The sequence below is a fragment of the Nannobrachium achirus genome, assembly GCF_963921795.1.
Source record: "Nannobrachium achirus genome assembly, chromosome: 16".
Classification (NCBI taxonomy): domain Eukaryota; kingdom Metazoa; phylum Chordata; class Actinopteri; order Myctophiformes; family Myctophidae; genus Nannobrachium; species Nannobrachium achirus.
Genome location: NC_137823.1, coordinates 37,909,462 through 37,923,591, shown reverse-complemented (window position 1 = coordinate 37,923,591; position 14,130 = coordinate 37,909,462). Strand labels below are relative to the sequence as shown.

At 43.9% G+C, this 14,130-nt stretch overlaps 1 protein-coding gene across 1 annotated transcript in view; it reads left to right on the top strand.

Moving 5' to 3' along the window:
- The window catches only part of LOC308301002 (CD109 antigen-like), a gene marked incomplete at both ends in the record, with an annotated part of 61,589 nt that overhangs the window by 31,990 nt on the left and 15,469 nt on the right, over positions 1–14,130 (top strand). The window contains 11 exons of the mRNA XM_080744898.1: positions 899–976; positions 1,305–1,377; positions 2,656–2,779; positions 3,569–3,683; positions 4,018–4,131; positions 5,271–5,489; positions 6,127–6,268; positions 8,066–8,242; positions 9,347–9,428; positions 12,709–12,940; positions 13,650–13,821. Of these exons, the coding sequence (XP_080601024.1) occupies positions 899–976; positions 1,305–1,377; positions 2,656–2,779; positions 3,569–3,683; positions 4,018–4,131; positions 5,271–5,489; positions 6,127–6,268; positions 8,066–8,242; positions 9,347–9,428; positions 12,709–12,940; positions 13,650–13,821 (1,528 nt within the window). The remainder of the gene's footprint in view (positions 1–898; positions 977–1,304; positions 1,378–2,655; positions 2,780–3,568; positions 3,684–4,017; positions 4,132–5,270; positions 5,490–6,126; positions 6,269–8,065; positions 8,243–9,346; positions 9,429–12,708; positions 12,941–13,649; positions 13,822–14,130) is intronic.

The following is a 14,130-nucleotide window of genomic DNA, read 5'->3' as shown; positions in this document are numbered from 1 at the left end:
ATTGTATCACAAGATAAACGTATAGAGAGTAAAGGTCCAAATGTTATAACATGTCAGAGATGATACTGCCATGATGTACATACAATCCTGTGTATCAGTAAATAATCAATTTCTGTCCACTCTAATCATCTCTGAACCCCAGTAACAATGTCCAGGGCCCAGTGGAAATATTATCTTCACGTTTTCTGAACCCACTCGCACCTATTTTTCATGATATAATATATCCCCCAATCGTAGCACTGGAAACCCAATCCGCTGCTGGCGGCCAAGTATCGTCTTGATAAACGGGAGGCTCCATGAAGTGTTTCTTCTCTCCCCCAACTTGGCTAACTGGTTCCTGACAATACCCTGTTCTGTATTGTCTCCCAGTGTTGTGTCTGCACTTTGTAGGTTGTAACAGTAAGCAGGCATTGAGGATGCCACTGGTTTCTTTTCACCAGTAGTTAGTGGACAGTAACTACAGTAGATTTACTTGAGTACTGTACATTTTTTGAGGTTCTGTACTTTACTGAGTATACTTTATACTTCAGCTATTTAATAAGGGTAATAATAATAATAATAATAACAATAACCAGCTAAATTTGTTAATACAGTGTCACAATGATTTCAATCACTTTATCCATATTTTATACTTTGGCTATTCAAATGTAGCAGTTATACAAGCTCATTGCACGGCATGAAGTGACGTACTATAAGCTTGTAGATCTGCTATTTCAGAAAAATCTAAAAAATAAATAATTAAGCATTAATTTTTAACTCAAATCTGTGCTTCTGTTGGGTCCCTGGTACAAAATATTTTTCAGACGGAGGTCCAAGTAAATATCAATTTGGGGGTCCTTGACATGAAAAGGTTTGAGAAACTGCGTAGTTACTTTGGTCCACTGTCCTTTTCCCACAGGTTCTGGAGGAGCTAGCAGGGTACAGCAGTGCAGACATCTCTGACGGGATCATGGCAGATCCACACTCCATCTTTATGGTAGCCTTCACCTCCACACACTCTGTGTGTGGAGTCTAATTACTCTTTGGGTCTAGAGCTAAAAAGTTTGTGAACCACTGCTCACTGGTTCAAAATAATCATATTTTCACTGGTGAACCCAGAAGAGTTGATCCATTTTGTATACCACGGTTCTATTGTGAAAATAGCCGATCTACATGCTCACAATGTCTCTTTTTTTACATGTTGACAATAATGTAAATTAAGCTTAGCCTGCGCTGTGGAGCGGGACACTTAATCGAAAATGTGTCATTTTGCATGAATAAGACATCCAGAAAGAGCTCAAGCATTTTCTTTTGTGTCTGTCCAGACTTGCGACCTGGTAGTGCTGACGGACGCAAATTACCAGGTGAAGAAGGAAAGATTTGGGCCCGCCATGTTACGTAAGTCTTAAACTGCAACTCAGTTTTGAAGGTTGATGAATTGAATACATACAGTAGGACCACAACGGAAAACGAGTCCCCAGGACTTTATTGTGTAATCCGTTTAGCCTTAACCACTTAAACCCCAGCTCGCAACGCAACGTGTATGTTGTGAGCTTGTCTATCAGCTAATTTCAGTGAAAGCTTTCCCAACAATAACAGAAAACAGACAAGACACCAGTATAGAGCCCAGAGGGACTCCGGTCAACCCATATTATGGGGTTTAAGTGGTTAATGTTTTATTCTGACTATTAAAGTATTCGATCAATCAATCAGTCAAATAAATGAGAAATACTATTTTAAACACAATTGTATTTAAAAGTTAATAAGGAAATCTCTGTAACATGGTAAAGTAATCAAAGTTAAACATTAACAGAGCTAATTGCTACAGCGAGGGATACCTCTTTACATTTTGATACATGATCTTACAGATTACTTTTTGTCTGCTTAAAGGGGGGTCCACCTTAAAAGAAAGGTCAAACTAGAAAAGTGCAATCCTGAACCCAGATCTCTGCCAGGCCGGTTGCCTACCCAGGGATGTGTCAGTCGTGGAGTGTAGCCGCCGGGACACGAGGAAGCCGCGGGGGGGAATAGAGAGTGCGACAGACGGTGCATCTCTTTACATTCGCGCTGCCCCCCTGTGGGCAGAAGTGAACAGAGTTTTGGAGGTGCGTTGTATAAAGGCCCCTCAACATGTGATTCCAATTTGGGGGTGATTAGATGTTGTGTTCTTGAGATATGGTATTTTTATGTAAGAAAGCGGGCCCGCTAAATGTTTGTGAAGGAAAATACGGGTGAACCGCCTAGAGCATCAAAACACAGTTTGACATTCATTGTTACATGACGTACAAGACCTAAATCTTAGGCATACTTTGTTGGAGAAAAACAAATATGTTGCTACAAACAGTGACATTGTTGCCATTGTGGCATGGCGCCCCTATAGGTGGAGGTGAAATCGCTGGGGCAGATTGGACCATAATTTGTTTAATTTTTTGCTAAACGGGTCCCTCCCACAAACTTTGGAAGCCAATAGCTCATCGGAATGAAATATGATAAATCTTTTTATTAAAATTTTTTGCTACAAAAAAACAAACATCTAAATGATTTTAAGGCTTCATGGGAGTGTGTAATTGATAGAAAATAAGTGATTTTCTGGGTGAACGACTCCTCTTTAAGCAGACAAAAAGTAATCTGTATGTGATGTCATTTTGAAAGTAATCTACCCCAACCCTTTCACAGCAGGGGAGGGAATGAATCTCATGAACAATGAAATGATAAATGAGGACCGGAAGCAGGTGGGGAAGGAGCCGCGAGAGCGATGGAACTTTCCGGAGACGTGGCTATGGCAGGACTTCAACATGAGGTGAAGTTCCAGAACAAGTTCCAAGGTTTCATCCCCCCCCCCCCCCCCCCAAAAAAAAATGTATGCATGCCCTAGTAGCCTACATGTCATTAGACCCATCTGTAATACGCTCACCCAGTAGGCCTACATGCATTGCCGTGGCTAGGTATAAGCAGTATAAGCGACCGCCTAGAGCGCAATCTCAAAGAGGCGCCGCGGACAGTTAATGAGCCACCCAAACCGACCCAAAACCGACTAAAAACACCCCAAAACCCGCAAAAAACGCGTGCGCGCGAGTGGAGAGAGGCGCATTCGAGAGAGCTGGCAGAGAGCGCTGATTAGGCTGGCCACGGGTCTGCCTACATGTCATTGGTCGTTCTTCAGGGATATTTTGGACCTATCTGACAAATATCAACCACCTAATATTAGCCCTATTTTATGCTTGTATGAAGATGGCGAGAAACATCTCTGTCTGAAATTGTGATCTGATTTGTATAATTTGTCCCACTGCTTTCTACTTTTCTTTTTTCTTTTCCGTTTTCTTTTTCCTAGAGCCTAAGGGGTGAGGGGGGGGGGTGCATGGGAGGAACATAAAACTGCTAAATAAAGTACAAAACAATGCTTTCAAAGCATGCTTTGAGAAGGCACACGGCCCACCCATCTCTCACCACTTTCGGCTGCTGTGTTAAGCAGTGAGATGGGTGGACCATGGATGCTTTCAAGATTTTTAAGTAAGCCCTGATCCAGAAAAGGTTATGCAGCCCTGCTCTGGTCTCCTGACAGCACGGTATCCTCTCTGTCTCCCTGCAGCTCAGCCAGTTTAGAGCTGACAGTGGCGGTTCCAGATACCATCACTACCTGGACAGCCACGGCCTTCGTCATGTCTAAGAACCATGGTCTGGGGATCATGCAGATGCCAGCAGAGGTAGTCCTGACTGAGATTCCCATTCTTTCACGAGCACAAATTACTTTTTAACCTCCTACATTTTATAGCGTATAACAGTGGCGGCCATTTTGTGGTTCCACCAATCCAAAGCCCATTCATTCATTTTTTCCCCCCATAGAGATCAATTATTGTAAGCCTATAAACAAGCTATCCAAGGTCCTGGGCATAAAACATTTGATTCTGTGAAAAAAATTATAACACATCAAACCGTGGTCCGTGGAATATGAAAAGGGTTGAAAACCACTGTTCTACTGTACATGTACAGTATGTGTTCAGCCTTAGTTGTAACTATACATGTACCTGTATGTTTCAGCTCCTGGTGTTCCAGGACTTCTTCCTGTCCGTCAACGTGCCTGCTTTCATCATCAGGGGGGAGGAGCTAGTGCTGGAGGTCGCTGTGTTCAACTACCTCCCATTCGACCAGGAGGTAAAACCACTCCCCCTTCATCACAGGCAGCTCTGATTAGGGCAAAACATTCGGATAAGTAGGCACTCGGGTGGCACAGTGGTAAAGTGCCTAAACTTTCACCACTCCCATTAAAGGGATAGTTCACCCCCCATGGAGACTTGAATTCATCGATATGCTTTTGTTTTTGTCGCATTCCTATGCCAGGAGACTCTTTGTGTCTCCATAGGGAGACACATAGCGAACCCCTGCTGGTCATCAAATTATTGGCTTAGGAATGCAACAAAAATCTCCATGGGGTGAGTAATTGATAGGAAAAAAATGTTTTGGGGGTTATAGGGCATAGCAGAGGCAGACAGTTTCTGGTTCCGTCGTTCCAGACCCTATTGATACATTATTTTAACTAAGCATATAATCAAGCCATCCAGGATCCTGGTGAATCCCTTGTTTGGGCTTTTGAGCTTATTATTTGCAATGCCAAGTGCCAATTAACAATAAATGGTGCATTTCTATAGCAGCTTCATCCAAAGCGCTTTACAAAGTGCATTACATTCATTCACCCATTCACACACTGATGGCAGGGACAACCATGCAAGCCACCAACCTGCTCATCAGGACCAGTTAGGGGTTAAGTGTCTTGCTTAAGGACACTTCCGCCCTAAGCCAGGAGGAGCTGGGGATCGAACCGGGAACCCAGTGATGGGTCGTATTGTCTCAGCTCTGGAGTACTTAATTGTTCCACAATTGGAATGTACCTAGTACATGTGTGTGGCAGTGGTGTTCTCTATTGAGCACTGCATATCGGAGGTGTGGTAGATGTAGTGAATATCTAGCTTAGCATCAGGAGTCTTAGCATCAGCTTTTGTTATAACGGTCTCTTCACACCTGGTGAGACCATGACAAAGATATCCAAATCTGAACGTAGCTTCCCGCTACAAAAGCAGGGTCAGAGAAATATTCCTCTGTGTGCAATGTTCCTGTTAACGTTGCAGAGACAAAGGCCCCCTGACATTATTATATCCAAGTAAAAAAAGAAAACATCTCTCATTTTCTCCCTGGCATTCTTTGGGGCTTTTCAAAGCCTCTATACTGTATAATGTGATCTGGGTGGATTCCCCAGGGTCTGCTTTTCATGTCTTTCTTCTTGGCTTGCTGTTCAGGTCACAGTGATAGTCGCTCAGAGTGAGTCCTTTGAGTTTGTGTTCCCGGACAATACGGAGCTTGCCATGCCCAGTGTGCGCAGGCTTTATGTAGGAAGCCAGAGTGGGACGTCTGTCCTATTTCCCATCAAGCCCATGGTCCTGGGAGACATCTTCATCTCTGTCAAAGCCATGTCACCCCGGGCATCCGATGCCGTCCGCAAGACCGTCCTCGTCAAGGTACAGTGGGGAGAAAAAGAGAAAGATATACCAGTAAATCATTGCCAACGGATGGAAATTAATTATATACTTCAATTTAATATCCAGCACCATGTGACAAAGGAGACCGTTGCTTTTACAAAAAGAATTAGTGCACAATTGAACAATAATTATTACTTTTTCTGATAAATTGTAAAAGCATTTGTGCTCTTCGATAAAATAAAGTCTGGCAAAATATGCTTTATAGGATGGTAACACAGATGGTGGTTGCTGCCAAAAAGGCACTGATTATCAGGCAAAACAATAGGTGAGGAGAAAGCAAATAAAGTAAAATAAAAGTGATAATTAAGGATTAATTAGGATGTAGAATCGGCCTCAGGTCTTAATGGGTTAAAATTCTAAAGTGTTTTGCCAAATATTTGGGGGCCCACCGGGAATAATCCTCACACACCACCACCTGAATGTGGGAATCACTGTTATAGATAATATTGAACGCTTACGGCCGGGTAGTGCCACGTTGTACTGAAACCATCCAAAAACGCTGCAGTTGCCAAAGCGGATCATCTTGCCTCTATGGCCTTTTCCTTCCCCAGAATATTTCCTTGTTGACTCTTTGTTTATGTGTGCTCATTTCCCCCCCTCGCTGTTGACTTTGTAGCCCGAAGGGCTGGAGCAGTCATTCTCCACCGCCATGTTCCTGGAGTTAAACGCCTCTGAAAGCCACTTTTCCAAAGAGGTCTCATTCACCTTCCCAGCAGATGTCGTCAGAGGCAGTGAGAGAGCCCATGTCACTGCATTTGGTATGTAACAGTAATAGTGGTGAAAAGTACGTTTTCATTTTTACGGTACTTCAATTTTGAGGTACTTTTTCCTTTTTCCTTTTACATTTTTCAATCTTTTCTTAAAAAAAAAGAAATGTATCCCACAATTTTGTAACCCATTTTCACCTAGTGCCAATTGCCTATGTAATCCTGGGCTCTGCGTTCCCTCTGCCGCTCTTGGGGAGACAACAGACTGACCTCATGCTTCCTTCTATGCATGAGGAGTCCAAGTTGCTTCTTTTCACCTGACAGTGGGGATTTCCCCGGTTTGGAAGTAGCGCCCTGGAAGGAACACGTTATTCCAACCAGTTCCTTTCCCCTCCATCAGGCGCCGCCAGCTGGCCAGGGGGAGGCATTATAGAGACCAGGATTACTGCATGTTTTTGTGAGGGTATCAACCCTAGGAGACACGGGGAGAACATGCAAACTCCACACAGAAATGCCCTATCGCCAACCCCACCTAGGGTGATAGATCTGATCACACGGAGGAGGCAACAATTGTGATAGATCTGCTGTTTTCTGAAGATTCTGACATAATCTTTAAAACATAAAAAAAGTGAAGGGGGACATTTTGCATAATGAGTAGTTTTACTTTTGGTACTTTTACTTTAGGTATATTGTGCCGTAAAGTATATATTTTGATGCCAATACTTTTGTACTTTTACTCATAATGAAGTATGTGTTTACATTGTGGTACTATTACTTCTGCTACTTTTTACTCTAAAAGTACATATTCCACTACTGGTATAGTACCGTATGTAAACACGTGCAGTGAGAACACAACAGCCTTGAAGACTTGAGTCATGCACTGGCAACGGGCAACGCTGCATTCCTTCAAAAACCTATAGCACACATTCTCATCATTAAAGCAATTTCACTGTCTCTTGCTCTTTGATCAACCCAGGGTTTTCTGTTTTTGCTTTTTTTCCCCATAAAACACCAAGACCATGGTCACACAATAATGGGAACCATCAGCGCCGATTTAAACTGACGCAAGGCCTTCATAGTTTGAGTGTGTTCATATTTAACACGTGCAAAAATGGAAAAATAATGATATGATTACAAAAGCTATTTTTACGACGGGCAGCTGTGTGATTATTTCCTTACCCCCTCCTGACCGTTTCAGACTAGCAAAATGTCTGCATGTGTCACATTTAGCCAGGCTACTCTAGTGGCTTGTGTTTATTCTCCCTGGTAAACATGGATCTTGTTTAAGTGGCAGTTGTTCTAAATATTGGAAAAAGTAGGTCTGAATCAAGTCTCCCACGTCTCCTTTCTGTACATAGTTATGACAATATCGAGTGAAAGTTCCCTCGCCGAGTTTGTGTCTGTGGTCTGACAGTTTGTCAGTCATGGATGCACATTACTTCACTAAACCCTCACTAAAATATCCGGGACAACGCTCCACACTTCTCAGACCCTTCTGGCTTCCAAACTGTGGAATGAACACCCCATTGCAATTAGAACCGCAGACTCATTCCTGATCTTCCGCCATAATCTGAAGGCTCACCTCTTCAGACTCCACCTTAGCCTGTAGCACTTATATAGCACTTTTTTATACATTTGAAAATCTTTCTACTTTTGGTACTTTAAGTACATTTTGATGCCAATACTTTTGTACTTTTGCCCAGGATTACATTCGATAATTGGCACTGCGTGAAAAATGGGTAGCAAAATCGTGGGATAAACATTTAGAAAAAAAAGAGAAAGGTAAAAAAAATTGCGTACTTTTTCCAGCACTGGGCTGCTCTGACTCTGGTTCTCTTGGTGATGCAGGTGACATCCTTGGACCGTCCATCACAGGCCTGGACTCTCTCATCCAGATGCCGTACGGCTGCGGCGAGCAGAACATGATCCACTTTGCACCGAACATCTACGTGCTGCAGTACCTCAACGCCACGGGACAGGCTGACCACGAGACCACCGAGAAAGCTACCTCCTTCATGATGAACGGTAGGCTTATGATCTGGATTGACCCATTGAAGACCCGAAGACTCAATTCTACAAAATAATGTCTTCCAAATCCTAACTGTTTTCGGAAAAACATATGTTTCGATGTCAGTGGTGCTCAAACTTTTATATATCACGGACCCCCAAAATGACATGTATTTGGCCACGACCCCCATCTTGAAATATTATGTATCAGGGACTCCCCAGAAGCAAAGATTTGAGTAAAAGCTCGTAGCGCTATAAGCTTGTAGATCTGCTATTTTTGAATAGCCCAAAGTATAAAATTATGGTTAAAGTGGTTAAAATATAAAGCGACACAGATGTGTTCCAGGTCTAAATGGCATAATTATTCATGAATCACGAACGGTAGAGTGATTTGGATGAGCTGGTGGCCTTGGCGTCACGGAATATGGCCTTTTCACCGTAACCCATTAAAGACCTGAGGAGCGATTCTACAAATGCCTTCTAAATCAGCACAGTTCGCATGCTTACAAGATTTTCAAAAGTGTTCAAAGAGAGCAGATGTACAAGCCGCACAAAGTGAGGTGTTGTGAGCTTTTACATCTGTTATTTTTGAACAGCCAACACAAAAATGAAAAATGACATAATTATGTTTCCCTGTTTTCTTTAACATTGGCCGCCAGTCATTTGAGTCATTTGATATCCAGCGATTGGCCGCCACTGTTTTCAACGGACCATAAGTAAAGAATGGATGTCGCGGTTACAATTCTTCTGTTCCGCGTGAAAGAAGAAAAGATCATTGGATGTTATAAACATTGTGTTTACACATCGTGGAAACGTCCCTGGCAGAGACGGATATTCTCGCAATAGCAGTCTATACCACTCCAATGCTGTACTTCACCCATTACGATCTTTTACATGTACATAATGTACCTGCAACATTTTTGATGCTATAATTATAATTATGCATAAATGTAGTACATATCTCAGATTTCTGTCATATGTTTTGTTATGCCTCCCCTCACTCACTTTCCTGAAAACTACGAATGACAGAGCTTGCACAAAAAAAGATAATCTAACATCCAATGAATGACTCCCCATGGGGACGACTGTATTGATGATTCTTTGGCTGTATCTTTAAACAAGGTTACGAACGGCAGCTGTCCTACCAGAGAGAAGATGGTTCCTTCAGTGCCTTTGGGGACCAGGACAAATCTGGAAGCACATGGTATGGAACTTACACAGTATACTGTATATCGTCTCTGTCGGGTGGAAACCCTGCATGTCCAAAACTGTACTTCTTTTAGGACAGTGGTTCGCAACCTGTTCAGGCCACGACCATAATCATATTTTAACCGGCGACCCGGGCTCCCACCCTGGCGAGAACTAAGAGTCGAGGAATTACATTTTGTCTAACACGGTTCTATTGTATATTCTCTCACACACACACACACACACACACACATTCACACACGCACGCACGCACGCACACTCTCTCTCACACACACACACAGACACACTCTCTCTCACACACACACACACACACACACTCTCTCTCACACACACACACACACACACACACACACACGCAGGGCCGTCGAGAGTATTTTTGGCAAGGGGGTCAATATCAAAGAGCTGGCCGGGGCCCCCCTCCGCGCGGGCCCCCCTCCACGCGTGCCCATACTCGTATTTTGGCCCGCGCACAGCGCGGGCCGAAATAACGTGTATTTCACAGGAAATTACTCATTTTCAAAGTAAAAGAATGGTTAAAAGTGGTTTTACATGGCAGCATAACCGTTCAGAGATTGTGCTAGGGTTTTAAACTGGGTTTTAAACTGTTGATCACCATAACTGGCATGGTTAAAATTTACTGGACATCTGATAAAAATATCGGTCATAGATATTTGTATGCATTAATGACAAGCAGGTCGGTTAAATGCAGCACACAGCCCTAAGCATGACCGTTGTTTTGGGTTGAGATTGGCACATTTCCTGGGGCAATCTGCCCAGATCATGCATGTCACATGTGTCTTCTTCTTCCTTTTTATTTTTTTACTCTAAAAAAAAGCATCAGCAATGTAGTGCATTTGAAACTACATTGCAGCGCACACCATGGGGTGATCACTGCTTGCCTCCTTTGAATTGTTTTATTTAATTTTTTGTTTATTTTATTTTTGAGGTCAGCAGACAAAGTGACATGAGTGAGATGAAAAACCCTGAGTGAAATGTGCCAATGTGAACCAGAGACATCGGTACATGTTGGATTGTACTGTTTGAACATAAGTATGTACACAAATGTTAGGGCCATCTTGCACAACATTAATTAACCATGTTACCATTTGCGCATCGGCGTGCGTAAATGGTTGCTCAATAACCTGAACATTGCATTACTTTGAGAACACATTTCCTTCATAATAAGAAACAAAGCATATAGCCTGCTGCACAGAAATATGTATTTCAGATTAATCCTTCAAAATATGGCTCAGCTTTCAGCTGACATAAGGTAATAAAGTATATAGGCTACTCACTAGCTACTATAATAGATAAAGGCGTCCCTGCATCTGGTTTAGGACAGCTGTTTGGGACAGTTCAGTTGATAAGCATTTGTGCCTCCTCAGATATATTCCACTCAAGCCACGGTGACATTTTAACGTGTCCTCTGTCCACACGATAACGTGTTTCATCTTTCTGGATGGGACAGCCCAGTCCATTTTTTTTTCCCATCTTCAAATGCGTGTGCAGTGGCTGGACAACTTAGCCAACTTTACTCACACAAATGCCCTCTTGTTTCAAAGTGTCTGTAACATACTCTAACTAATAATACAGCTTTGACTGTCCATCTTCCACGTGCAACTTAAACTGCCCCCTATTCCAAAGCCATCATGAAGCCAGCGACAGAGGTACAGTATAACATTCAGTGACTGTGAGACAACTAGGACGGTAATATAACTAAGGTGCTCACCGCATTGTCGAAACTCTTTCTACCGACCCGCAAACTCCTCGTCCTCGCCATGTGTTAATCCATATGTTTCCAATAAATTAATGTTTACTCAAACTTGTTTCGGAGTCTATAGCGTTCACTCCATAGTAGGTTCACTCGGCACTGTAGCTTCTTCCGCAAACAAAATATGTCCTAGTATGAGAGCGAATAGCGAAGGAGATAAATGTCATGTGGGCCATCTTGACCCAATGAGATTCCAAGATTCCGCAGTGGAAACGTAATGACATCACGGCCTGCCTACCGTAACTGACAGTGTAAGTGCGCCCTCCAAATCTTTCCTAGGGGGGCCCCGGGCCGGAGGGGGGAGGCCCGGGCCGGGGCCCCCACTCCACCGGGCCCCCCCACTCCCGGAAGGGGGTAAAGAGTACCCTTTACCCCCCCCTATCGACGGGCCTGCACACACGCACACACACACACAAAGTGACAATATCTGCTTGTTGTGCTCCGCAATCAGTAGGGCTCTGGGTGGTCAGTGGTGGGCAATAACAAAGTACCTTTATTTGACTAACTTCAGTACTTAACTCAAGTACAACATTTGATGGAGCGACTTTCACTTGTAGTCCAGTAATACTTGACGAGGAGTAGCCTTACTGTACCTTGACTGGGGTTAAAGAGGTGGCGCCATAGTTTTGTACTTCTTATGTTTTGTATGTGTCTATGGACTTCAGCTGGGTCACCACCCACCTGAAAACCAGGTATTCATGAGTTGCATTTGTAGTCCTGGTACACCAGCCATGTTGAGGACCAACACAGGTGTACTGATTGGCGTAGAACATTAGTTCTAGGTGGGTGTGGCTGTGGCCACATAAAAACATAATTTTAACACTTTTTTGAGTATCATCTTAACTCATTCCCTGCCAGGCCCGATAGTCCCGAGATTATTCCAATGTCTTTCCCCGCCAGGCCCGATAGTCCAGAGAATTTAAAAAAAAAAATTCAAAAAAAATTTTGGACCCCAAAAAATGGAGTAGGCATGATAGCAATCGCGAAATTGCATGTTTAACCCCCATAGCAACCCCATCTTTCAAGCATGGCAGCCATTTTGGCAGCCATCTTTGTTAAACATAGTGGCTGTTATCTCATGAATGCCTGAACGGATTTCCATTCGGATTTTTTTGTTTGAAAGCTGTGAGCAATGTGGACACACGTGGTGCATTATCTAGGCATGGGTGTGCATGATCCGTGCACACCCAATTACATGGAAGTCTATGGAGACGAATGGCAGGTGGGAGTACGGAGGTATGTTAAAATGGCGGTCAATGTGTTAATACCTGATGGTCATGTTTTAGGGGGTAAAAACTCACATCACCCCGTCTTTAAGTACTTTGCACTGAGCTATCTTCTGTTCTCTCTCTCTCTCTTTGTGTGTGTGTGTGTGTGCGTGTGTGTGTGTGTGTGTGTGTGTGTGTGTGCGTGCGTGCGTGCGTGCGTGCGTGCGTGCGTGCGTGCGTGCGTGCGTGCGTGCGTGCGTGCGTGCGTGCGTGTGTGTGTGTGTGTGTCTCCACAGGCTCTCTGCCTTTGTGCTGCGGTGCTTCCTGCAGGCGAGGCCCTTCATGGACGTGGACCAGCAGGTGGTGCAGAGGACGGCCGCCTGGCTGGGAGAGCGGGAGGGTTCTGATGACGGACGCTTCCTGGAGCCTGGCAGGGTGATCCACACCGAGCTGCAGGGAGGCCTGGACGGCCCCGTCTCCCTCACTGCCTACGTGCTGATGGCTCTGCTGGAAGACGCTGCCCTCAAGGTGGGTCCCGTGGTGGTGCTCCGTCGTAGGACCCCCCCATTGGTATTGCATTAGAGCAGGGATTCTCCACCTGTGGATCGGGACTCCCAGGGGTACAGAGAGCACTCATCACCCTACTTGCACGCTCTGCTGATCACACTTGTCGTTTTCTTCGGAAAGTGATTATGAGTGCACGAGTCGCAAGTTTGCACCTCAACAGAGTGCAGTCTAGTTAGACGATTCATTTTGAAGGACAATGGTTCTGATAACGACATTGTGATGTTGTTGCGCGATGACATCATTGCATATAGAATACAAAATGGTTACTGACTGCTGACTGGAAGGTGTCAACAGAACATCGACATAATGTCATTAAACATATTTACCCTGACCTTCTTATTTTGGACATTTTGAAAATGCCATTTTCAAAACATGTTAACACTTTTAGTGCCTATCCCGAGGTAATTTGGGACAAAAAACAAACAAACTAAAAACAGGGTTATATACAGTATAATATGTTATATTATAAATCCTTACTGTACTGTCGGGGGCTCCCGTTGGTGAAGTCAGTCTCATTCATTGTGCTGCAAAAAAGCTGCTTTATCTAAAAAAAAAAGGTTTGGATCGCCGAGGACCGCATTTTTTCACTGCAAAATGGCGAGACAAAAAAACTAGCTCTGTTTTGACCACAAGTCTTCAGTACCATCCTCTCCCATTGTCTCCTACACAGAGCCAGTATCAGAGCCAGGTATCAGCGGCGCTGATCTTCCTGGAGACCAGGCTGTCCTTGGGAATCTCCAGCAACTACAGCCTGTGTCTGGTCAGCTACAGTCTGGCTCTGGCCAACAGCCTCACTGCACGGGATGCCCTCCAGCAGCTCATGGACCGAGCAGAGATGAGAGGTATCAGTACCATAGTGGAGTGCAACAGTCAATCTAACTAATTGATTTAAGCCATATTCAAAAATAATATATATTGATATCAATTCATAATCAATCGCTATTTTGGGCATGTCATAGGTGAAAACCTTCAAAAACTAAAGGGCCTTTCTGTGTGGAGTTTGCATGTTTAAAACCTAAAAATTCATGTGTAGTCATCGAGGGAAGGGGAGTGCTACAGCAGTGCTATGGGTTTAGGTGGAGTCTGAAGAGGTGAGTCTTCAGTCCACGGCGGAAGCTAGTCTGCTGTTCTAAAGGTTATGTCATGCTATA